The sequence below is a fragment of the Molossus molossus genome, unplaced genomic scaffold (assembly GCF_014108415.1).
Source record: "Molossus molossus isolate mMolMol1 unplaced genomic scaffold, mMolMol1.p scaffold_m16_p_23, whole genome shotgun sequence".
Taxonomy (NCBI): Eukaryota; Metazoa; Chordata; class Mammalia; order Chiroptera; family Molossidae; genus Molossus; species Molossus molossus.
Genome location: NW_023425359.1, coordinates 8,961,742 through 8,988,508, shown reverse-complemented (window position 1 = coordinate 8,988,508; position 26,767 = coordinate 8,961,742). Strand labels below are relative to the sequence as shown.

Sequence of the window (26,767 nt, the reverse complement as noted above, 5' to 3'; positions counted from 1 at the left end):
GGCCTAAGTCCGTTTTCATACAGCTGTGGACATTTCTTAATTCACAACTGGGAAGTCGTTTCCACCGCAAGAATCAAATTCATGACTCATTGGAATTACTTGAGTATCTTTTTGCAGATGTTAAATGTTATTTATTAGATAGAGGCCAACAGCAAATGTTAATTTCCCTCATCTCTGTCTATTTCTCATTGTTATACTCATTCCTCGAAACTTGTACACCATGCTCACCTTTGCTTTGCCTTGTATTACTTCTCCTGGTCATGTCCATGCCTCATGGTTCATTGTGATGGCTCTGGAGACAGTTGCCTGGCTCTGAATCCTGGACCATAACCTAGTGGGCAAATTCGGCACCTTCTGTGGATCTCAGTTTCCTTCAACACAAAGTAGGGATAATAAATAATGTCTCCTTCAACTTAAGGCTGCTTTGAGGATCACATGGGATCTCAGGACAGCATTTACTGAATCACAGTGAATGTTGCGGAGTAACTGTGGCTGGTACTTGGGCAAATGCGCTTGAGCTAGTTTTGATAGCCGTTGCTTTGTGATTCTCCTGTAGCTGTTCAACGAGTTTTCTGACTGCATTACTATTTCGTTCACATCCTTGCCTTCGGAGCAGTATTTCGGATTTCTCCATTGCTGTCTGTAAGTGGACCACTAACCACTTCTCACCACCAGCTGCCCCTGGGCATCCAGCCCCCCCCCCCCCCCCGCCCCCAATTCCTCCTGATCGAACCATAAAACATTCAAAGGAAGACGATGCCGCACGCCCTCGCCCGTCCCAGCCCTCCCCTCTAACTGTCTTCTCGTTGCAGGGATGTTCTGGAAGCTTTCCCTGTCCTTGCTCCTGGGGGCTGTGCTGGTGAAGGAGGTGGAGGCCAGGAAGAGCCGGCCGGCGGGAGCCATCCCCTCGCCTTACAAGGAGGGCAGCAGCAACAACTCGGAGAGATGGCAGCACCAGATCAAGGAGGTGCTGGCCTCCAGCCAGGAGGCCCTGGTGGTCACCGAGCGCAAGTACCTGAAGAGTGACTGGTGCAAGACGCAGCCGCTGCGGCAGACGGTGAGCGAGGACGGCTGTCGCAGCCGCACGGTGCTCAACCGCTTCTGCTACGGCCAGTGCAACTCCTTCTACATCCCGCGCCACGTGAGGAAGGGGGAGGAGTCCTTCCAGTCCTGCGCCTTCTGCAAGCCCCAGCGCGTCGCCTCGGTCCTCGTGGAGCTCGAGTGCCCCGGGCTGGACCCCCCCTTCCGACTCAAAAAGATCCAGAAGGTGAAGCAGTGCCGGTGCATGTCGGTGAGCCTGAGCGACTCGGACAAGCAGTGAGCCCGGCCGCCGCCCCGCACTGCCCGGCGCCTGTGTCCCCGTCCTCCCAACGCACCCGCTGCCCCGCGCCCCTGGGCCGCAGGCACGCGCTCGGGCCGCTGGTGTCCTGGTCACGAGCGCGGGCCACAGGGGAGCTGTTCTGCGGTCCTGCGACCCTGGGCCTCGCACGTGCCTCCAGACCAGGCCGTGTGGCAGGCCCCAAGGAAGATGCTGGGAAAGCAGCGCCCAGCAGCCGGAGAGGCATCGATGTTTCCACCGTGTGGAAAGGGGAGGTGGCCCCGGCGTCGCCCTGCGCCGCAGCTCGGCCCTGCCTGGGCGGTGTGGAGGGTGCGCACCCTGCAGAGCAGCCCCCACCCCCGCGGCTGCCCATCCCGGCGAGCGTCCCTGCAGGGACCCCAGGGCTGGCTTCTCCGCGGAGCTGTCCCTGCAGGGGCCCCAGGGCTGGCTTCTCCGCGGAGCTGTCCCTGCAGGGACCCCAGGGCTGGCTTCTCCGCGGGCTGCGGCTTCGGGGCCGGGCGGCAAGAGGCTGCCCGCAGACGGGGAGGTTACTCCGACACCAAGAAGACGGCTTGGGTGCCAACGGGGCCTCCCCGGGGACTTCACTCACAGCAGGCCACACTCTCCCGGTCCCCAGCCGCCACCAACTTCCTCACGTCCCCCACCCCCACTCACGGACTAAAGAACTCTGGTGTGCATGCAACTAGAATATTATTACACACAAAGGTCTCCATATTAGCGCCGGTTTTATAACTGACCTATATTGTAAAGAGCTGTTAAAAAGTATTATAGACCTGTCCTTGTATTGTTTCACGGGTTGTGACTCGAGCTTTGCAGCAGCTTTCTGAGTAAGGACCAGAGCAGAGGATGACCTGCCCAGAGAGGGTTGACTCGGACACATGCCTGGCAGGGTCGCTGACATGCACCTGTTCTTAGGTTAGGAAGGGAGACATGGGAGGAGTTGCGATTTCACATTGAAGAGTATTTCGCTGAAGGTAGTAGGGCAGGAACCGGGTGGGATGGGCGGGTGTCGGGAGGCGGAGACATTGGGAAGTTGTTACCCTGAGACTCAGAAGCCCCTATAATATTTAATATGCATGTGGAGGGAGCAGGTGTACTAGTCCACCGCCTTGGCACTGAGCAAAAACTATTTCCTGTTAAAAGAGAGAGAGATTTAAAAATACCAGGAGCCGGGTCACTTTGTGGTGTAGGAGGAAATAAATAAAGGACACAAGATATCACATGGAAATTAGTTGAACTCTCCTACAGAAAGCAATGGACTTCAAAAGAATAAGGGGCCGCATCAAGTCAGCTTTCATTTTGATACTGAAATGTCGAGGTTTCCATGTTGCGGTCTCTTGCTATAAGGAAGTTGATATAGTTGCATTCCCTGCAAAATTCTTACTTTGCTCAATGGCCCCACCAGAAGGCTCCCTGTGAGTCATGTTTATGGAATCTGATGAATGGGAAAGAGATTCCAATCTGATCGGTGGGAATGAGCACACTCGGGAAGGTTTTCATCGACCCAGAGAGCAAGGACTCAGGTGGGGTGTGGCGAGTCGGGCATCCCCATCTCTGCTCTGAAGGGTTCATGTCTGTCCCTTGTGTGTCGCCGTGAGACCTGAGCAGGATGTGCAGTTTTAAAGGGTTCAGAAATGGGCATAGACAGTACTGAGTCAGGAAATCTGGATTTAGTGGAAAACCTCAAGTCAGACTAAGGCAGAACAGGCAGCACTAAAACTGTGAGGGAAGGAGGTCCGCGTGATTGTAACAGAGGCCAGTGCACAGGAGTAAGGGGAGCGGAGGGCAGTCTTGGCCATCTGCAAAGCCACCCCTGTCACTTCACGAACACAGAACCCAAGCAGACAGGGGGGGATTAAGCCATGAACTCACCGAGCACAAACACGAGCTCACCCTTCGAACCCGGCGTGGGAAAAGCAAAGGAAGTGGTATGATATGCTGCAGGGGAAGCTCCTTCCGGGGGTTCTTGTCTGTACAAAGTTTACCTTATAATGGCTCAAATTGTATTTAATTGTGTTTTTTTGTTGTTGTTTATAAATGAAGAAAAGCTATAAGTATAATGTAATTATTTTATAGGTGTACTATTAAATTATAGAATAAATAAAGATGCTCTAGGATTATATGTGATCTTGGTGTGATGTGCCATGAAAGAGAAATTCTGAACTTGATTCAAGGGGCAGCATAGAAACCCTGTGCATTACGACGACTTCTGTCCAGCCAGGGTGAGTTGAACTCCTAGCCTATGTCAGGTGATTGATTGTCCTGGGGGCCTGGCATCTTCAAAGAGAATCCAAGTCAGGCATCCAAAGAGCGGAGGTGATGGGGATGGTTCTCAACCCTGGTCTGGGGAGTTTCCAGACTCTCACAGATCCCAACAGCTGAAGACAGGATTCTTAACCCATTGTCCTGTGTTCTCGGAAAAAAAACACCGAGGAGGAGGCCCTGAGAAGCTGCTGCAGAGAGAAGTCTGCTGTCCCCCTGGTCGCCCCTCCAGCTGCCAGAGTGCCGCCCTCGCTTCCTCCACAAGCCAGAACTTGTCCTGAGTTTTGTACATTGTCACGTTCACTTTGCACAAGTTTCGGCATTTCTTAATTTAAATACTTCGGTTTTACAGTGGCTCAGTTTCTCTGCAAATTGACTTATCTGCCATTCAAGAAACCTAACTACCAATAAAACAATGAAAACCTTAATGAAAGTGCATATGGTTGATTTACTGTTTGGATTTAAAATGAATTTAACTTAATTTCATAGTAAATACTTCATCTTAGTTTATTAAATGGGACCCAACACTCCACTTAAATGAGATTAAGATATTCCAATTCACAGTGTTTCTGAAGTCGGATGATTGATTTTTTTCCTTTTTTGTTTTATTTTGTTTTTTTATCCTCACCCAAGACATTTTTGCATCCATCTTCAGATAGAGCAGGAGGGAGAGAGGGAGGAAGAGAGAGAGAGAAACTTCGATGTGAGAGACACATCGACTGGCTGCCACCCACACGACCCCAACCAGGGTCGAAGACAAACTGCAACCCAGGTATGTGCCCTTGACTAGAATCTAACCCACAACACTTCGGTCCATGGGCCAACACTTCAACCACTGAGCCAAACAGGCCGGGGCCCTGAGCCTTTTTTTTGTTTTTTAAATCTCTTCAACAAACCCATGCCACTTGGAACTGGGTACTCACTTGCAAACTCTTTGTGGTCATGCTACCCCTCAAAACTCTTAAGCAAGCCGGGGGGCCCCCACCAGCATCTCATCTCAGTGTACACCTGGGGAAACATTAGCAGTGCCCTGCCGCAGGAGCCCGAGGCCCTCCTGGCAACCAGCTGGGGAGGGATCCACCTCCAGACCCTTTCTTAGGATATACTTTCTTGGACCACTCCTAGAGCTGCCTCTGTTAGACTGGTTTCCCACACTCTGAGGCAAAACCTTGCGTGCGGAAGATTTATCGGGGCGTGATCTGAGAACACAGGCCCGCAGGAAGCGAGGGAAGGAGGGCTGTGTGGCAGAAAAGCAAATTGGTTGGAACTGAGGCATCCTCTGATCCCCTGTGGCGTCCTGACGTTGGGATGGCAGTATCAGAGTTGTCCCGAAAGGAAGCAAGAATAGGCTTTCTTATCCATCATCTAGCCACTGGCTTCAGGAAATCCCGGGGAGCGGTAAGTGGCGTCCTCCACTGAGGGCAACTCTTACGGAGAGACGGAGAGACGCAGTTGTGAACCACCAGCAGCTAGTCTTGGGGGGGGGGGGCAGTGGGTGGGGTGAGACGAGATGGGCGCATCAGCTCTGGGTGGGGCACCGTGACATCCACCTTAGCATGTGTGTTGGGGGTGGGGGAGTGGAGTTGGGAGGCTGGAGGAGAGAGAGAGTCAAGAATGTGATTTTTGGAAAGAGAGGCAAAGGAAGTTCCATTTGATTTTATAGGAAAGAAAAAAATTGCTGACAAATTTGACTAGGATTTTTCTAGTCACAATATGCAGGCTGATGGGAGGGAACCGAGTCCATATCAATAGCCCAGCTCAATGGCTCTTGAAAGAGTTTAGCCTGCAGATGAAGGCCAGACAAGGTAGTAGAATTAGATCAGAACGGAAGAGACAGGTATGCAAAACAGTTGCCGAATTTGGTGACGAAAGAGGAGAGTGTTCGCGACAGAGGTGGGGAGCCCAGGAAGAGAGGACCTGGAATTAGAAGGTGGGTTTTCCTAGATGTAGCTGCTGGATAGGGAAATAATCTGAATGAACCATCTCAGTTGAAGAAAAGGACTGGAATTCAAGAAGCTCACCTGTAGAAACAGATTGAGAAGCAAAAATATGCCCTGGCCGGTTTGGCTCAGCGGTTGGAGCATCAGCCTGCGGACCAGAGAGTCCCAGGTTCGGTTCCCGCTAAGGGCACGTACCAAAAAAATTAATAAATAAATAAAAATCACTTGAAAAAAAAAAAAAGAAGCAAAAATATTATGACTAAACCCATGAACATAGATGAGATTTCCGAAAGACGACAAGAGGAGGGAACAGAAGACCAACTAACCTTAGACACTGCTCCTCAAATAGAATAGAAAGAAGAGAAATGTGTGACATTGGTCAGGCAACGTCTGCCTACCTACTGAGATAGAAAATGGGGCCTTGGGATCCTTTATTTACTGACCTCCTTCTGTTCCTATACGTTGCTTCCGACCCATCCCACCTTCCAAGCCTCTCTCTGCTCTGTGCATGGTGCTGTTTCTTTCTGAAGAGTCCTAATGGCCCGAGCCCTGCCCCCAACTCCAATTCCCCAAGGGAAGGAGAGTGTGCTGAATAAACTAGGCACATGTCAAGTCTTCCTAACTACCACTTCCGCCCTTAAAGTTCTGCTGCAAGGACATTCTGCACCTAACAGGACCAGAGCTTTGAAGAAGGATGCAATAGCTAATGTGGGGGAGGGGGCACTGGATGCCAAAGTATAAACTGGGTGTCTAACGAAGGCTAGAAACTTAACATGCTATGTTTGAAAGTTCAGCGAAGACGTCTGAGCCTTATCCAAATATTTACATTTGTAGTTTTATGGGGTTTTTGTTTGTTTGTTTGTTTTTGTGGTGGTATATGCATAGTTTTAAATTTTTATTTCAGTTGAGGAGCTGAAGAGCATACAACTTGTGTTACCGTAGGCACCACGTGTCTGTTTTCCCAGGTGCCAGAAGGCGCTCTGTGGCTGGGGTCTATTTCTGGGTGTGTTCTGGAACTTTGCAAGCTAAATATTAAAATACTCGATTCTCACTGTTTGCTTGAAAAAATAAGCTCCCTAATTTAAGGATCTACTGGCAAGTTATAGACAGCACATACAAAGTGAAATTTATGGATAGGAGCTAAGCATTGCGGGGCCCAGCTTAAGATGAATTGATCCCATCACAGTATCACTTACTCTGACGTGGTTTAAACGTCTGCCAGTTCAGACTCCAAAAGCCTAAAACCAACAGAAAAATCTCCTTGTGGATTAGCCTGGAAGGTGTGGGTTGGTCAAGTGATCCAGCGCATGGAATAGAAATTATTGTTAATCTCTGGAAAACTTTACAGTACATGATAGAATTATAGCCATAAATTAGAAATATTTACATAAAGTCAATGAGGGCAGTATGAAATCACTCCAAAATTGAGGTGCAGCGGGCTTTGCATAAGGATTACTAAAACAGGGCAATGTGAAATCAGAGGCCCGATGTTACTATAACAATCAGACCACCAGAGGAGAAAATGTGTCCAGTGGCCTACAGACCACCCTGACTTTTTTTTTTTATTTCTGCAACAGACAAGCAGGGTTGCCCGCCGCCCCCCTTACAGAGCTCCGTAGTGGTCTAGCGTGAGAACTGCCCTGGTCGCCCTGACAGACCCGCTCCAGTAACGTGCCAGCGTCATGAACCACCCAGGGCGTATTGTCTCCTTGATTCAACATACCTGATCGCAGAGGTGTCATCTGATATTTGAAATGAGGTACATTCCAAACGGTTAATTATCAAACATTTCTATAGTGACTTATTTTTTCCAAATTGCACAAAATGCAAACGCACCAGAGGAAATAGCAGCGAAGAAAGTCTTTCTCTCACTTACTCCGTGGCCACAGCTTCCCTTCCCCAGAAGCAACTGGTCCCAGCAGTTCCCTGTGAGCGCCTCCCTCTGAGATACTCGTTCCTGTCTGCCCTCGGTCATCACAGGGTCCCCATGTTTACACACAGAGGAGTGCATGGCACACCTGCTTTGCTGCTACTTTTTTTTTTTTTTTACACAAAAATGACAAAGATACAAGTGTTTTGTTTTTTTTATGGATTCCTCCCTTAAAATGTTGTACATCTTCTTCTTCATCTTTTTTTTTTTTTTGGTACATGCCCTCGCCGCTAGGGTCTAGCGGGAACTGAACCCGGGACTCTCTGGTCTGCAGGCTGACACTCCAACTGCAGAGCCAAACCGGTCAGGGCAAATGTTGTACATCTTTTATATCAATACATAAAGTACCCCTTATTCCTTCTTTTTAAAAGCCTGACCATAGCCTCATTATTTAGAAGTTTCTGGTATTTTATTGTCACACACGCATATTGTCACTTTCCAATGATTTTAATACATAGCTGTGACAGTTTATTTTTCTACTGTTTTCCCCCCAAGACCTTCATGACTGTTCTTGTTTATTTATCTCTATGCATGAACTTTAAAGTCAGCTTCTATAGATCTCCCAACCTCCCGAATAAAACATATTCTATTGGTGTCATCTCAACTGCATTAAGTTTATAGATTTATTTTGGGATTACTGCCACTGTTGGTGACAAGTCTTTTTATTTTTTTGTATCTCCCAATTGTTTTTTTTTTTTTATCCTCACCGGAGGACATTTTTCCATTTTTTGTTCAGGTAGAGTGGGAGGGAGAGAGAGGAACAGAGAGAAACATCGATGTGAAAGGAACACATCGAGTGGCTGCCACTCGCACAACCGACCAGGGCCGGGGACAAACTGCAACCGAGGTACGTGCCCTTAGCGGGAACCGAACCCGGGTCTCTCAGGACCGCAGGCCGACGCTCTAACCGCCGAGCCAAACCAGCCAGGGCTCTCCCAATTGTTTTTACACAGATCTTATACATTTCTTATTAAATGTATTTTATGCTATTCATTATTTTGAGCTGCTATTTTAAGTGGAAACTTTTCTCAGTTATATTTTCTAACTGGACATTTGTATACACAAAAGTTCTTAATTTCTGATTATTAATCTTTTACATAGTCAATTTACCACATTCCGTTATTGTCACAAATCATTTTTGGTCCACTGTTTTCTGCTTTCTGAGTATATAACCTAATAAACAGAAAGTAGCAATGATTTCACCCCTCCATTTGAATTATATACCATTTCTGTCAGGACAGTGACAGTTAGCGATGGTGACAGTGGACTCCCCGGTCTTGTTTCTGATTTTACTGAAAATGTTTCTGATGCTCCCCTCTGCTCCAGGCACGATATGTCCTTGTTAAGGACATATTCATATTATTCAGACTTTTTCAACAAAGTTGACAGTGATTCACTCGAATGATTCTTTAGCAGTTGGAGGAAATCACAGAATTCCTCTCCACATATGAGTATTTTTAAGTCAACACATCATGATAGGCAAGGCCAAATGCATGTGATCATGCTGGCATTCCAGGAGGAAGTCCCACTTTTCCAAGGTCCTTGGGGTGTTTGCAATATCTCGCTTGGTGTTTTTGCAGTGCTATTTGTAGATGAGTTGGTCTTCAGTAGTCTTTTCAGAATCTTCTTTGCTGGTTTGGTAGCAGGCTCCGCTCAGCAGTTACTTGCACGGGGCTGTGTTAGGGAGAGGCCGGGGCTGTGTTTCAGTCTAGCAAATACTCCAGTAGCAAGTATGGGGTGGAGAACGTGACCTTCTGCTACTCCAATTCGGATTTCCTCAACCTTTGTGTACATTGATAGACGTCTTCCTGAAAATCTGATTCGTCTGTCTGATTTCTCTCTTAGGTCTCCTACCTGTTTTTTAAAAAAATAAGCCCCGTACAGGGAAGCTTCTAATCGCTACTGATGTGCAAGGTCTGTTATGGCAAACACTGGATTTCGTGATAGGAGCAAAGGGTATGACCTCACCTTGCAAAAGCAGACCCCCGACTTTTTCTGAGATCTGCCTCCATGAAGATCCTCCCTCTGCCTCCTCCCAGACACACACAGTTGGAGGACGGTTCATACATTTTGTGGTTTGAGTGTTTGATACCTCTAATTTTAATCAAAGATGGAGTTTGCGCATTTTTGTTCTTTGCTGCTTTGGGGATGATTTCTGAGAAGAGAAGGCCTAAATGCTCCTTGTATCACACCGTTTTCAAACATCAAACCTCTTCCTATTGCTTTTGATTACATAATTGAAGATGTATTTCATGGGAAACAAAACCCCCAAAATATAGCCTTCAAAAGTCTGAGTTCACTAATTGGCTGGGAAGTGGAAATGTTAATGACAAGCTGGGGTAATACAAAGAAGGGTTGCATAGGATTTCCAGAGCTTGTTAGTAACAATTCCTTTTCTTCCCCAAGTCCTGCTACCTACCATCCACAGTCCTTTTTTTTAAACTACACTTTGTTTTGTTTTGTTTTTCCTTACTTTTCTGGCTGCTAATTGAATTGATGTTTTTCTTTCAAATTCCCTCTTTGCTTCTAATTATTTCCATTCTATTAAAGAACACTCTTAACATTTTAACTAATATTTAATTTTGTATTTTTGTAACAAAGCCTAACCATATTCAATAACACTGTCTTTTTTCCTTATAGCAGTTAAAGCCTACATAGCACATATGTGTAGAGAGACCAGAGTCTGTACGTGGACACTACTGATTTTGGAGGTTTTCTTGGCATAACAGCATCCCTTGCAATCTCAAAGGCATTCTGATTTGAAGAATAAATTATTGGCCACCCACTTAAAATGTCATAGCATCCGACATTATTTTACAAAATATTTTGTTTGTCTTTCCTACTAGAATGTATGTCACGAGGACCAGACATTTTTCTGTTTGTCCATTACTTCTAAAGGCTACAATAGTTTCTTAGCCTTTAACTACAGTAGTTACATATTAACCAATCTATATCCATTTTCTAAATTAAATATATAATTAAATCCGTAGTGCGCTTGAATTATTCCCTAAACTTCTCTCATCTTGTTATCACCTAAAAATTTAGTCTGCTTTGTAAACCCAAACGTAAGTTAGAGTTGTTATTGTTTACAAACTAGAGTTGATTTCTCTCACCAATTTCTGTGTCTTCTGTCATTTCTTATATTTCCAACCTTCTGCTTTGTCTTCATTTTTTTTTCCTTGTTGAAGTATGCACTTGAGCAAATCTTTCAGTGAGGTTTTTGGGTTATAAACTCTTTTCGTTTTCATATGTCTAAACATACATATCTCTCTTTCTAGGTGAATGATACATGAACTAGGTATAACAGTCTTAATTCATTGTGGGTGTTTTTTTCTTACACAATTTGAAGCGACTACTGACTATTTGCTAACATAATGTTGCTGAAGACAAATCTGCCCTCAGTATCATTACCATTCCATTGGAGGTGACACATCTTGTCTTTCTGGGGTTTTGAAATTTTGTCTTTACCTGGCTAGAGTTTCACTTTGACTTTTCTAGGTGCAAATTTATTGATATTTATCCCTCCTGGTACTTGTTATATATTTTCAAGCACAAGATTCATGGCTTTTTTCAATTCTAGAAATTCTTTCTTTAAGCAATTCTTTGTCTTCACCATTTCCTCAGTTCCTTCTTATGAGATGCCCCTCAAACTGGAATCTCTCAGTCTATTGCATTTAACTTCTTTTACACATTTAAAAATATTTTCTCTCTCTGTGACATGATTTCAGTGAATTTCTTAACACTGTTTTCCAAATCACTAATGGTCTCTTACTTACTTTATGTCCATCTAGAATTGTATGTTTATATCTATTTTTTCTGTTTCAATGTTTACATACTTTAAACTCTTTGCAGGTGTTTAAGTATTACTATTAAATCACTTAAATTTTGCCGTATTGTTTCCATTTTTAAAGGTGAGTTCATTTTTATTTATTGAGTTGATTTATTTTTCCTTATTGACAAAATTTCTTCATGTGCTTTGGGAATTGTGTTTTGCAGACTTGTCTTGAGTGGGTGGACATAACCCTTCTCACCTTCTCTCTCTAGGTCTAGTCATTTTCTGTTGTTTCTACTTATTTCCAGTCTAGAACCAGTTTTTATTTTTTTGGTGGCACTGGGCTCCGAGTGTCAGTGATACTGGAGAGATTGCAGGTGTGCACATGGGGGCAGTTTGCTCTGCTGAGCTTTCTCTACTTTCTCCTGCCAGCCAATGCTGCTTGTTGCATATCCGAAGGCAGCCAGTGAAGCTACTTTTAGTTGCCTCTCACTGGTAGGTAAGCCCCACTCTAGTCTCACATCTGTGGTAGTGAACGTGGCTTGGTTTCCCTCCATAAATGAGGCATGAATTGTTCCCATTACCCTGTAGAGAGGTTCCTCCCTCTTTTCTCTCTTCCCTTACTGATTGGTTCTCTAGTTATTCTACTAGTTGATGGGCAATTAGTGTTAAAACCTCTAGCTGTGAATGTGCAATTATTTCTTTCTTAATTATATCAATTTTTATTTCATTTATTTTAAAGCTGTTATCAATACTTATATATTTATGAGCATGTAGATCTGTGTTTGTAGCTCTTTGAGTACAAAGCATAATCTTGCCTTTTAAAATAGTCTAATAATCTCTGCCTTTTACATGTTTAGTCCATTTACACGTAAAAAAATTATTGATAGGGTTATGTTTATCTTGCTGTTTGTCTTTAGTCTTGTCTAATTGTGCTGTCCCTAATCCTCCTTTCTTGACTTCTTTTGAATTATTCAAATATCTTTTGGATTCCATTTTATTTATCTATTGACTTTTAGTTCTTCTTCTTCTTCTTCCTCCCCTCCTCCTCCTCCTCCTCCTCCTCCTCCTCCTCCTCTTTCTTCTTCTTCTTCTTCTTCTTCTTCTTCTTCTTCTTCTTCTTCTTCTTCTTCTTCTTCTTCTTCTTCTTCTTCTTCTTCTTCCCTCACTAGAGTACATGTTCATTGATTTTTAGAGACAGGGGAAGGAAGGGGGAGAGAGAGAGAGAAACATTGATGTGAGAGAAACACTGATCTGTTGCCTCCTGCACATGCCCCAACTGGGGCCAGAGATCAAACCCACAACCTGGTATGTGCCCTGAGTGGGAATTAAACCTATGACCTTTCAGTGTATGGGATGTCACACCTACCACCTGAGCCACACAGGTCAGGGCAGCTATACATTTTTCCCTTTTTAGAGACTGCAGTAAGGGTTAGACTACACACTGTTAGAGTATGTGTCCTTAATTTCTCACAGTCTATTTAGAGTCAATATGCTACCGAGTCATGAAAATGTAGAAATTTTGCAATCTCTTTCCTGACACTATGCCATCTTTATAATTGTCTTCTGCATTACTTTTGTATAGATCATAAATTCTTCAGAATAAAATTACATATATATTTTTTGCTTTAAACTGTCAGTGCTTAAAAAAAAATAAAATAAAAAGAACTAGCCCTTTATATTTTCCTAGATATCTGCCATTTCCAGTGCCTTTTATTCCTTCCTGAAGACCTGTGTTTTCCTTGGTGTCATTAGCCTTCTACTTGAAAAACTTGCTGTAACATTCTTGTAGTACATACAGGTCCGCTAGTTACAACCACTCGGTCTTCTTATATACGCAAATATCTTTCTTCTACCTTTCTTATTTATTTGCACAGGACAGAATTCTGGTGGACAGAGTCCCTCCTCTCCTAGGACTTGAAAGATATCGTCTGGCCAAGAAGACTGCCGGTTTGGGGATTTTAGCTGCTTAGGGTAACACCATTATTGAAGAGCGCCCTCAGGCCCCAGACCAATCTCGGCTTGCCCCACTGCCTGTTCTCCTACAATCGGCCTACTTCGTTAACTCTCCAGGACCATCAAGTTGCTTTTCCACTGTTCAGAATGTAGAGTTACTATCTGTGGGAAGGTCGGTCTCTTAGAAGCTTACTCAGCCACACCAGGAGTGAAACTCCAGAACTCACGTTTTAAAAAACTCTTTCTACATTGCTTCCCTAGAGCAGAATTTTAAATAGAATATGGAATAAGTCAATTTGTTAAATATATTTTCAATACTTATTATTACAATAACAGGTGTCTGAAGGGCGATAAGGCATCAGCGGAGTTTCTATCTAAAGCGCTGTCTACTTTGACTTCTGTAATATTAGTTCTTTGTGATTCTCAGCTTTTAATTCCCTGATTCATCTTCCTGAGGTTACTTTTGTGACCTCTCTACTTCTGTGTCTCTTTAAGCATTGGTTTCAACCCAACCACAACCAGTGTGTTGTTTTTCAATTGATTTCTGCTTGCGTAGGCAGTTTCAAAAACCTCCTTGATTTCAACTACCACCTGAATGCAGGTGGCTCTTACGTGGAAATTTCCAGAACTGAACCTCTTGTATGAATCCCTGATCAATATCGTCCTTCTGCTAGAAATAGTCAACTGGATGTTCGGCATACACTGTGGACTCTTCGCTCCCTTGAACTCCTGAACGTCTTCCTTCTCTTCCTCCGTTTACCTTTTCACCAAGTAATAAATCTTTGTTGAGTCTTTCTACCATTACACATTTAATACTGAGAGCAACTGTGTCCTTCTGGATTTGAGTACTAACAGATTATATATTTATAACCACAAAACTAATATCAGACACCGATAAGAGCTACGGAGAAAATGATGCTCATTAAGGAGATAAAGACCTGGGGCTTGCTTTTCTCAGTAGGCTTATCAGAGACAGTTTCTCAGAAGTTCTGATATTTATAAAGAAATGTGGCTGAAGTGTGTCCACTGTACCACTTTTGTCAATACGTGGAGTCCCTCTGCCCCACATAACCTAGTCAAGAAACCACACTGTCAGCTTAAATTCAATCTGCTTTGTTTCTCACATCTAAAGATTCAAGAAATCCCCTTATATATTTTATCTCCTTTCTTCAGCTGCAAGTTTCCTTCTCTACTAGTAATGTCTCAGGTAATTCCCATTTTTTCCTTTGAATTACAATGGACTCTTTAAAGATCTCTGACATCCAGGCTTATACTCCTCCACTCTGTCCTCAGCAATGGTACCGGAGTGGGCTTTATTAATGAAAACCGGATTCTGTTACAACTTAAAATAATTCATTATCTTCACAATCTACTGCATAAAGTTTCTTATTAATGAAGTCTTCAATGATCTGGCCCCAGCTCATCTACCCTCACCACTTACTCTACCTTAGTACCCGTCTCCTATAACGTGTGTAGAGCTCATTCTTCTGCAGGCGTGTGGGCTATTTTCATCCATTTTCCATGTTCTTTGCTCATCTGCTACCTTTCTTAGAAAGGTCTCATCATCCCCTTCCCATTACACATTTGAAAAATTTTTGTTGTTGTTGATCCTCACCCGAGAATATTTTTCCATTGATTTTTAGATAGAGTAGAAGGGAGGCAGGGAGGGAGTGGGGGAGAAGGAGAAACATTGTTGTGAGAGAGACACACTGATTGGTTGCCTCCCACGGGACCCCAACAGGGGTCAAGGATCAAACCTGTAACCCATGTACACGCCCTTGAATGGGAATCGAACCTGTGACCCTTTGGTCTGCCGGCCAACACTCTAACCACTGAGCCAAATTGGCCGGGGCCACTTGGCAAACTTTTAAGACTGCGTTTCAGACAAGCTCTTAGGTGGTCAATGCCGCTGCTCCACAGACCTACCGTGAGTAACAAAATAAAAACCAAAATAAAATTGCATTCGTTTCTACCACAAAACCCCTTTCCTTGTCTCTAAGCAACATCTTTCCCCATTCTTCCTTCTTTGTGCTCTGTTTCCTCCATCTGACCTGAACTAGTGACAACTCCTAAAGGAAACGATGCTTTCTGTGGGCATGTGAGGACAAAATCTCCCCTTGTGATTGCTCTTCTCTTCCTTCACTCGTCTAACCCCTGCTCGATCCCTCGAGATTTAGCTTTTTATACTTTCTGAACTGGACATTACAATGAAGTGTAATTATTGCTTTACACTCTTTTCATTCCCGACTTGATCTTAAGTTCTTTGATAGCATTTCGTTCTTTTCCTGTTTAAATGTGTAGTTATTAGCACTATGCCTTGGCAGAAAGTAGATGGTGCGCCAGTGTGCGAGTGATGGAAAAGTGATTATTATTGATGTTATATTGAAAAATTAGATCTAAATGCAAAGCTTATGTATAAAAAAAAAAGAAAAAAGAAACTTTCCACGTGTCTCTATTAGCATCATGCTTAGTTTCCAGCACATACGGTGGGTATAGATCCATCTCTCTGCCCTATAATGTTTCCTTTGTCTTATCTTTCAATTGCCCTTCACCACTTACTTAATCTGTAACAAATAAATGTCTGCATCTAATTTCTACAAGATTTCTAAAACATTAATATGTTGTTGTTCATAAGTGGAAAATACTTTTTTCTTAAAATTGCATTAGGAAAACTTCAACCTTTTTCAAAACATGTTTTGATGTAGCACGATGATTATTTTATCTCTAAAAACAGGCATTCATCAAATACTTAGCTACTAACAACTGTTAAACCCAAAATAAGAACTTTTAAAAATCTTCACACACAGACGGTCTAACTTATTCTCCTCCCAGTTTTAAATATGATGCTTCATTTTGTAAGTCTCCTTAGGCAACATGCACACAATAGACACAGAACTCTTTTATTACTCATTTTATTTTCATATAAATTAACATCCTAAAAAATTGAAATAGAAACACTAAATACAGTATTGCACATAGAGATCTTTGTTAAATGCCCTATATTTTTCATTGAAGAATATTAATATACACATTGGAGGGTGTGAAGGAGACGAGAAGACTACAAACTACAACCAAAAACCCCGCCTACTGTTTCTCTGCACTTAAATGACAAACTCAAAGGCAAGAGACCGTAATTTACATAAATACAAATTTAGTGAGGAGTCAGAATAGTCTCTTTTTAAGTTGCTTTCCGTAATTGATTTGCAATAGCAATAAATTCTCCCTTTTATCTACAACCGTAACCCTCAACAAATATCATTAAAATAATTTTTACAAACCACACCTGTTCATGTTAGACAAAAACCATCACAATGCATCATAAGCTGACTTCAAGTACTTTCAGAAGAGTAGGAGATTTATTTTTTCCCCTTCCACATAAAATAAAATTATTTCCTAGGCCCCTTCAGATAATGAATCATTGCATACTCATTTTACAGCTTTTAATCACCTGCCGTAACACACAGAGACAGCCCCAATTATGTCAAAATACTCTGCCAAAAATTTTTAATTAACAACTTCTAGGTAGATGACAATCCAACAATTAGTCACATTTGGTAATTTTATGAGCATTATTTATTTAAATTCCTTCAAAACATTGAGTCATATTTTCTTTGTGAAAGGCAATGGCTGAGTGAGAGAGAGGCGTATCTTTAGTTTTCTTCCCTTCTGCTACAGATTAGCTTTATGTAGAGTCTCCAAGGACAGTCTGATAAAAGCCCTCAATTAAGAAACCTCTGATCCTGCCCATAGCAAGTAATTTATAAGAGAGGGGTTTCCGTTTGCTATATTTTTCATTGTCTTATGAGTAAAAATATGAGAATCTTCTTTCACAAATATATATCGATGGAGAGTAACTCAAAGAGTTGGGAAAGCCTTGATTATGATATATAAATGGTACTTAAATTTTAGAATAGAAAATGTACATGGAGACATGAAACATACAATTCACTAGAAATGACATCTTAACCAGGACCCTAAGTGTAGTAATGCGGAGTACTGCTTGTCAGTAGAAAGGAGTTTGCTGTATAGGGAACATTCTCACAAGAGTGTATTTTAGGTTACCGTGTCCCATGTTCACAATTAACGCAGATACTGCCTCCTATACACACTGTTCTGGGCTATCAGTAGAAACCATAAACTGTTACAAAGAGAAAAGGTGTCAAGCTCCCCACTGGTCTAGTGCTTTTGCATTTTATGTGAATGTACAGTAAAATCCAACCATCAGCGAACTGTCTAGAAAACACAAAGGTTATGCAAGAGGTCAAGAAGAAAAATGGTCAAAATGATGGAGTTCCGTTCCGGCCTTTGGGTCAGCTGGATGCTGAGTGAGTGGTTGAGAGAAACTCATTTTCATTCCGCTGTTCTTCGTTCAGGTTTTCATGCTTATCTTCGCTTTCTGAAAAGAAGTGCACCAGATAAAAGTTATAGTTAGAAACGAGAAGTTAAAAAAATGTATGGAGTTCAGAGCAGCCCAAACAAGACCTTTTCGTCTGGATCACACTCTCCGGGAAAGGTTAAAGACCAACCCGCCCATAAAGGAAAAAATGTAGAAGTAGAATATAGTTCATCTTTCAGAATTTTCACCAAGATAAACCACTAAGTATTTTTGGAGGGAAAAGGGGTTTATGAAATTTAATTTCTAATTGATGTCAAAGATTGCCAACTCGACTTTTCCTTCTCAGTTTTATGCACGCAAACATTAATGTGAAAATTGAACTGGCTGTTTCATTTCTATCCTTACAACAGCGTGAGTAAGGTTAACTACAAAATAATTATTCCTCATTCAATACACTTTAAATTTGTACTTTTATCAAAAAGGACAACAAATTAAACCATAATATAATAGTTGCCATTAGTTAAAAAATACAGAGCAATTGAACAAGAAATATATTATTTTTTATTCTTTGCATTTGGTTATTTATTTAGGTAGCTAGCTAGCTAGTTATTGTGCTTAGTTAATAGCTCAAAGCACTCATTATCATGCCATCCTGTCTTTTTTAAACTTTAATTTTCAATTACAGTTGACATTCAATATTATATTATATTAGTAGCAGGTGTACAGCATAGTGTTTAGACAATCGCATAATTTATGAAGTGTTCCCCTGATATTTCGAGCATCCATCGGCACCATACGTAGTTATTACAATATCATTGACAGTATTTCCTACACTGTACTTTACATCTCTGTGACAATTTTGTAACTACCAATTTTTACTTATTAATCCCTTCACCTTTTTCACCCAGCCCCTCAACCCTCCTCCCTTCTGGTAACCTTCAGGTCTGCTCTCTGTACCTGTGAGTCAGTTTCTCCTTTGTTTGTTCATTTACTTTGTTCTTTAGATTCTACATATAAGTGAAATCATATGGTATTTGTCTTTCTCTGTCTGACTTATTTCACTAAGCATAATACCCCCAGGTCCATCCATGTTGTCACAAATAGTAAGATTTAATTCTTTTTTTATGGCCAAGTAATATTCCATTGTAAATATGCACCATAGATTTTTTTTATCCAGTCTTCTATTGATGGGCACTGGTGTTGCTTCTACATATCCTGGCTAGTTTGGCTAATGCTATATTTTTCAAATTAGTGTTTTGGATTTCTTTGGATATATACCTAGAACTAGAATTACCAGGTCATAAGATAGTTCTATTTTTAATTTTTGAGGAACCTCCATAATGTTTTCCATAGTGGCTATACCAATTTTCAATCCTAACAGTGTACAAGGATTATCTCCACATCCTTGCCAATACTTGTTTGTTGACTTACTGATGATAACCATTCTGACAGATATCAGGTGATATTCTGAGTGTGGTTTTAATCACATTTCTTTGATGATTAGTGACACTGAGTATCTTTTTATATGTCTATTGGCCATCTGTATGTCCTTTTAGGAGAAATGTTTAGTCAGTTCCTCTGCCCATTTTTTAATTGGATTGTTTATTTTGTTGGTGCTGAGTTGGAAGAGCTCTTTATAGATTTTGGATATTATCCCCTCATCAGATATAACAATGGTGAATATTCTCTCCTAGTCAGTATATTTCTTTTTCCTTTTGTTGATGGTTTCCTTCGCTGTGCAAAAACTTGCTAGTTTAATGTAGTCCCATTTATTTATTTATTTATTTATTTATTTATTTATTTATTTTCTTTTGTTTCCCTTGCCCAGGGAAATACATCAGAAAAAAATACTGCTAAGAGAAACGTGGGATTTTATTGCCTGTGTTTTTTTCTAGGCATGGTTCCAAGTCTTACATTTAAGTCTTTAATCAATTTTGAGTGTATTCTTGTGCATGGTGTAAAACAGTGGTCTATTTTCTACTTTGTTTTTTAGATGTCTCTCTCCAATTTTCCCAACACCACATATTGAAGAGACTGTATATTCCTGACTCCTTTATCATAGATTCATTGACCATATAGGTGTGGTTTTATTTCTGGGCTCTCTACTGTGTTCCATTGATTTGTATGTCTGTTTTCATGTCATTACCATGTTGTTTTGATTATTAGAGCCTTGTAGTATAATTTGATATTGAATAGCATGGTGCCTCGAAGTTTGTTTCTTCTTTCTCAAGATTGCTGTAGCTATTTGAAGTCTTTTGTAGTTCCATATAAATTTTAAAATTATTTTTTCTAGTTCTTTGAAAAATGTCATTGGTATCTTGATAAGAATCACATTTAATCTATAAATTGCTTTGGGTAGCATGGACATTGTAACAATGTTAATTCTTCCTACCCATGAACACAGTATATGTTTCCATTTTATTTGTATCTTTTTCAATTTTTTTCTTCAGTGTCTTACAATTTTCTGAGTACAGGTCTTTTTTCTTCTTGGTTACATTTATTCCTAGGTTTCTTTGTTTTGTTTTGTTTTTGATGCAATTGTAAATGGGACTGTTTTCTTTTCTTGTCTTTTTTCTTTTCTTTTTAATCCTCACCCAAGGATATTTTTCCATTGATTTTTTAGATAGAGTGGAAGAAAGGGAGGGAGGGAGAGAGAGAGAGAGAAACATTAATGTCAGAGAGGCACCATCAATTGGTTGCCTCCTGCATGAACCCAACCAGGGCTGGAGATCGAACCTGCAACCCAGGAATGTGCTCTTGACTGGGAATCAAACCCATGACCCTTTGGTCCAAGGGCCAATACTCTAAGTGCTGAGCCAAACTAGCCAGGTGGAATTGTTTTCTTAATTACCCTTTCTGATTGTTCATTATTGGTCTATAAAAGTGCAACTGATTTCTGAATATTAATACTATATTCAGCTACATTACTAAATTGTTAAGTTCTAGTAGTTTTTTTGGTGGAATCTTTAGGGTTATTTATATATAGTATCATGACATCTGCAAACAATGACAGTTTTATTTCTTCCAATTTGGATGCCTTTTCTTTTTCTTGTCTGATTGCTGTCGCTGAGACTACCAATACTATATTGAATAAAAGTGGTTAAAGAGGACAACCCTGTCTTGTTGTTGATCTTAAGGAAAACAGTTTTAGCTTTTCCCTGTTGAGTAGGTTGTTAGCTGTGGGTTTGTCATATATAGCCTTTACTATGTTGAGTTATATTTCCTCTATTCCTACTTGGCTGAGAGTTTTTATCATAAATGAATGCTGAATTATGTCAAATGCTTTTTCTGCATCTGCTGATAGAATTTTTTCCCTTCATTTTGTTTATGTGATGTATCACATTAATTGATGTATGGATATTGTACCAACTTTGCATCCCAGGAATAAATCCCACTTGATCATGGTATATGATCTTTTTAATGTATTGCTGGATCTGGTTTGCTAAGGTTTTGTCGAGGATTTTTACATCTATGTTCATCAGGATATCAGCCTACGATTTCCTTTCAGTGCAGTGTCTTTATCCGGCTTTGGAATCAGGATGATACTGGTCTTGTGAAAATGAGCTCAGAAGCTTTTCCTCCCCTTGAATTTTTTGGAATAGTTTGAGAAGGACAGGTGTTAATTCCTCTTTGAAAATTCACCTGTGAAGCCATCCTGGCCCAGGACTTTTGAAGGGAAAACGGCCTTTAATTGAAGTAATAATTCATAACTTTTTCTAAAGAGGGCTATTTAATCATAAAAATCTGGGTTGTTTCAATATCTTTTCCATTTAGACTATGTCAGACTCATCCAATTCAAAAATTTTCTATTTTAAAGCCTAACCCAATTTTTCATTTAAAAGAACATCATTTACTTAGTCTGTGGAGCCCAGTGATAATCCCTCAAAACATTCAGCAAAACATTGACAGTATCACGAGAAAGAACTTGTCATTTTCACTGAGCCCTGCCCTCCCAGAGTGAAAAGCGTGGCCTCTGATTTTTAAGGAAGAAATGGGCAAGGAGGAACTTAGAATAGCTGTTTCCTGACTGACAGTTGTTACGCAGCCAACTGTGTAGAGCTATTTATAGGGACAAACCAGGTATCTGGTCTTAGCAATGGACTATTCTGCACTTGGCATGTCCCATTATGTTTTAGATCCCAATGGCACTAATGCAATTATAACAGTCACTCTGGTTCAAATGCAGCCCTGTGCTGTGACCGTGTGTAATAAAGAGGAAGATTACCCGCCCCGCCCCACCTCACACCCATTCCACATATAAGCACTTGCTTAGTGGGTTTATCTTAATTCTGAAGCTTGGAATGCTGAAGACTGGGGTCCTTTTAGCCTTTTGAGACTAATTAAAGCCATCAGGTAGAGGAAATTCGCTAAGTTAGAAGTTCACTATTTATTCAAACTTAAGAGAAAAATAATTAATATATTATATGACTATATTGTCAAAACAATGTTTAAAAGTCAAAGAAAATCACAGATTAAAGAACAGAAAGGTTAAATACTTACAATTCCAGAGTCGTGTCTTGGTTTTATTTTATAAAGTGATTTTCCTTTTTTCTGCCTACACACCTCTTCGGCTTCTTTTACTCTGCGTGGGAAGGAGACACATGCATTTGAACAAAGATACACATGGGTCACAGTGATCCATGTTGTAGTCGGTGAGCAATTACCCACTCATGAAAGGTTTGATTTATTGGAGAACATAATACACAGAAATGTGATCTAATATTTGATTTAAAAGCATAGAATGTTAAAGCTAGAGGCAACTTCATCCAGGGGTTCTTAACCTGGAATCGAAGACTATAGAATGGAATAGTATACAAACAGGTAAATATTTTGATGGATACATTTCATCACGTATTAAAGAAATCTTACATACAACAAAGTAAAGAAAAAATTCCTCATTTTCAGGTGAGCATGCTAATATTGGCTCCCTTAGGTAAATAGGATAGGCACTATAAAATGACTCAGAAGCATTAAAATGATTAACAGCATCGTACAAAAACTCAAATGCTTATTTAAAATGACTTCGGATTCACTTTCCACATCACGCTTACTTATGCATGAAAGCATTTGCAATGAATATTTGCATCATTTTTAAGAAATTGGAGTTCATCAAGCACGGGACCAATCATTTAACCAGAAGGAGAAAGCAGAGTGATATTGATAACATTTCCTACTACTTCTTTTTAAACACACACTCCACAGAAAGCAGTAATGAAGTAGCCAGAGGTGGAGGGAAAAAGGATGTGATTTGGAGGTAAGCTCTCATTATGTTCTGGCTTTGCTAGGTGACACTGGGCAACGACCTGCTACCACCCACCCCTGTATTCCCTCTGTCAGTAAAGGGGATCAATAATATATAATAGTTTTAAAATTATTACTACACAGAGTTGTTGCAAGGATAAAAAATTATTTACAACTGCTTTCTAAATTTTCCAATAATATAAGCAGTTATGCGTGATTACGTCAAGCATATCATATGAAATCCCCAAACTGGAATTCTAGTAAATTCTACTAATAAAAAGGGGCACCATAAGAAGATAAAGAACCGATTGCATTAATTACCTTTTGCTAATATGATTTGCTTTGAGAATTCAAAATGGAGTATTTCTGAAGAAAGTAAAAAGGCCACGACATCTTAACAAAAGACTTTGTATGTAGTGTTTAAAACCTATTTCCTCAAAGAAATAAATGATAAATATATTTCTAGAGCATTGTGGCAAAGGGGCTAAGGAGAGACTTCATCTCCTACACAGCTGAGGGAATCGCTGCTTTTCAACAACAGAACGGAACCGAGACTCTGAGACCTGAGCTTCAAGGTCGACGCTATGCTCACTCTAAAGGGTGACAAATCAGAATAATTCCTTCAGGACAAGAATGTCTGTGGGATTGATACTGTCAGAATTCCCCAGAATGACGACGATCCAGAAGACACGGCATTGTTAACACTTTTATTGCTTTCCACCCAGGCCATAAATTGCCTCTAATCCTTCCTCCAAACATTGGAAGACAAAAATATTTTCTTTATAACAAACCAAGGCTTGCAGAATCCCCATCTTCCTCTAAAACAACCATCAGTAAATTCAAATAGAAGTATTTGGACAGGGAATTAAGGGAACTTTTCTTCTTAGCACTTAGCCAAAATTCAGTATATTTCCTCTTAACTTTTCTTGGAGCCCTTTAAAGCATTTGGGGACATTTAGACAAATGTATTTCACAAGTATTTAGATCACCACAGCATCTTAACTTTCTCACCATTATATTTATCTTGTTCTTAAAACACATTTGAAAGGATCCCAGGAAGCCGAGCCGAATACCCGCATATTTAATTTCGCACAAAGACGAATGCAGCCATCCCTTACGCACAGATGATGAGAACTGAAAACAATGTGCGTCAGCGAACCTCACGAGCCCTCTGAGCTCATCCATTTATTGGACAATCGTTTATGGAGGAGCAACTCCGGGTCAGGCCTTGGGATCGGCCCCGTTTTATAAGGACAATGAAATTCAACATCTAATAGGAGAGATACACACATAAGCAAGTAGAGTGTGGCCCGGCCAGTGTGGCTCAGTGCTTGAGTGTGGACCCAGGCACCAAGAGGTCGCCAGTTCGATTCCTGGTCAGGGCACATGCCCAGGTGGTGGGCCTGATTCCCAATGGGAGGCATGCAGGAGGCGGCCAATCGATGTTCTCTCTCATCGATGTTTCTATCTCTCTAAAATCAAAAAAGAAAAAAGCAAGCAGAGTGCAATGGTGCACAAAGCATAACCACCTAGGTCTGCGGAGGTCCAGCCGTGTCCCGAGGAGGGTCCTGGGGCTGGCGGCAGGGCTTATGGGAATCTTTCTGGAGCAGATCGACAGCCAGGCCTTGTTTCAAAGATAAATTTTAAGTTTTCATACTTTTCTTGGAAGGGGGAATAGTACTGAGGTGAAAGAAGAATACTGTATACAGGATAATAAATGCAAAGGCCAAAGCTTAAAGAACTATAAACGTCTCCCTTGGCTGCCATAGGAGCCCCACACTAAGAGGCTGAAGTTCCAACCGGCTTGCGGGGTCATGACACTGTTTCGCGCGCATGACACAGCGCCCGTGTCCTGAGCACCTCCAGACGCGCAGGTGATCTGGGAGCTGGAAACGGAGCATCACGCTCTCGAGCAGCCACTCTTCACAATTAGGAGAATCAGTTAATTTACTCAGATGCAGGTCTCCAGGCCCGCTCGTCTATGTGCTGGTGTAGCCCCTCGGGATGGGCACACAGGCAGCACCTGGGAAAATCTGATGCAAGCCGCCTCTCTGGAGCCCGGTCTTCTTCCCGGAGCCTGGACTGGGGACCACACTCAGCCCCGAGACCAGCAGCCTTCCTTACCCCTCCCTACTTTACAGCAAGACTGTAAACATGGGGGTCAGAACCCCAAACTACAAACACTTGCTCACATCAGCACCCAGCGAGCCCCACCCTCCTAAATGAATGGGGCTGCTTCCGAACCCCCGTTGATGTCAACCATCTCTGCAACAAGATGTTTGTTCCACACTTTGGGCAGGAAAAAGAATGGGCCCCTGGCTGAGTTGCTCTGCCAGTTGGCAGAAATAAGAAATAACGAGGGAGGGGTGGGGATAAAGGGCCCAAGGCTGTCCACACAAACGTCCGTTTCTCCCTCGGGCTCCCCAGGCGACCGGCCGCGGCGTCAGCCACAAGGTCAGGCCACGGAGTAGCCACTGGTCTGTGCCATGCTCCTTCGCCCCGCCTCAGCCTCAGTCAGCAACGCTCTTTGGATGACGTCTTCGATAGACTTACTCTAACAACTGCAACCTCCAATCAGTAATCTAAACAACAGAAGGAAAATATGAACCAAACCAAATCATTAGATGATAGAAACCCCTCACTCGGCACTTTTCATGAGTTTAGAAAACAGCCCTGCAGAGATGGAGCCCAGGAAACTGGGAAATGCAGCTTCTGCTCAGAGAGAGGGTGCTGGCTGCACTAAGTGGCTACGAAATGTTTATGTTAACACTTTGCTGTTAGTATCTTTTATTGTCTGTGAAACGTCAGAAACAGAATTATGATGAATAAATTTCAAAAGTATATACGTATCCCATAAATGGAGGACCAAAAGTAATCAAAGAATACAAGGCATTATCTTTTAAGGGATAATTTAATTGTGGGAAATAAAAACATATGGAATCAGATTTGGCAAACAGAGTAGGTCACCAATGTAAGCAAAACAATTTTTGTCATAGGCAAAGTTTCGTTCTGGCAATGGCCAAAGAAATTTTGAACAGTCTTTTTGAAAATATTAAACTTTTCTCTCCCCTTTTAAAAATGTAAGTATACACGGTATGCATTATATTAGTTATATTAGTTTCAGGTTAAACTTTTCTTGATTGAACTTCTACTTCATGGCCGGTGGTCATCACTGCTCATGTCACCATTGTCATGTGCTAATACAGGGCCACCAAAGTCCTCCTAGGACACACCCAGCAGCCTGCCACACGTTCACCCAACACGCGGTACTTCGCTGCCCCTGACTTGACCCTGTGTCTACTTTCTCAATTTTCTGTTCCTGGGACGGCAGGTTGTGAGCACGTGTCGCCAGCACCAGCATGCCTACCTCTGTCTCCGGTCAATACGTCCTGTCTTCTTCGGAAAGCCAGATCATTTCAATGAGCCTTAAATAAGAGCCAGGACTCAGAGTTCAGTCCTAACTGAGCGACTCGAGTTCCTGGCCTTGGAAGCAGTCAGTGATTTTGGCTGACACAGGGCTTGTCTCTCTCTCCCCACTTCCCACACACCTCAGGGTTCACAGCTGTCTGGAGGGGGAGCCCAGAGTCTGACATACGGCTGTGCAGGGCTTTGCCGCCCTGCATGTCCAGGGGAGGAGACTCTAAGCTGTCGCATACCTGGGTCACATGGCCCCACCCACCTGCCTACCTGCAGGCTGTCTGCAGAGGCGGGAGCTGCACTGGACGGCAGCACGCCCGAACCCCGAGCGCATCACGGTAAGAAGTGTGACACCGCTAATCGGTAATGACAGATTTGGGGATGCTACAGAGAACCACCCACAGGATAAAAACTGAAGCATTTTGTGAGAAATACAACTGAGATTATCCCTCAGCTGAAATTGTGTTAAAGGGCAGAAGCGCCCGAAGGCATTTAATACTTAGATAACTTTAAGTATTAAAGCTTACATTTACTTAAAAAAAAAACTCATATTAACCTTATCTTCAAAAAACAA

The 26,767-nt window shown here is 41.9% G+C and overlaps 2 protein-coding genes across 2 annotated transcripts in view; one reads left to right on the top strand and one right to left on the bottom strand.

Annotated features, from left to right (window-relative positions):
* The first annotated feature begins 814 nt into the window (after positions 1-814).
* On the top strand, positions 815-1,321 carry GREM2 (gremlin 2, DAN family BMP antagonist). The gene has a single exon (XM_036277702.1). It carries the CDS (start codon positions 815-817, stop codon positions 1,319-1,321), a length of 507 nt encoding a protein of 168 aa, XP_036133595.1.
* A 16,053-nt stretch (positions 1,322-17,374) lies between these two features.
* Positions 17,375-26,767, bottom strand: part of FMN2 (formin 2) — a 316,345-nt gene continuing 306,952 nt past the window's right edge. Inside the window, 2 exon segments of the mRNA XM_036277697.1 lie at positions 17,375-17,595; positions 22,036-22,117. Of these exon segments, the coding sequence (XP_036133590.1) occupies positions 17,569-17,595; positions 22,036-22,117 (109 nt within the window). The 3' untranslated portion in view covers positions 17,375-17,568.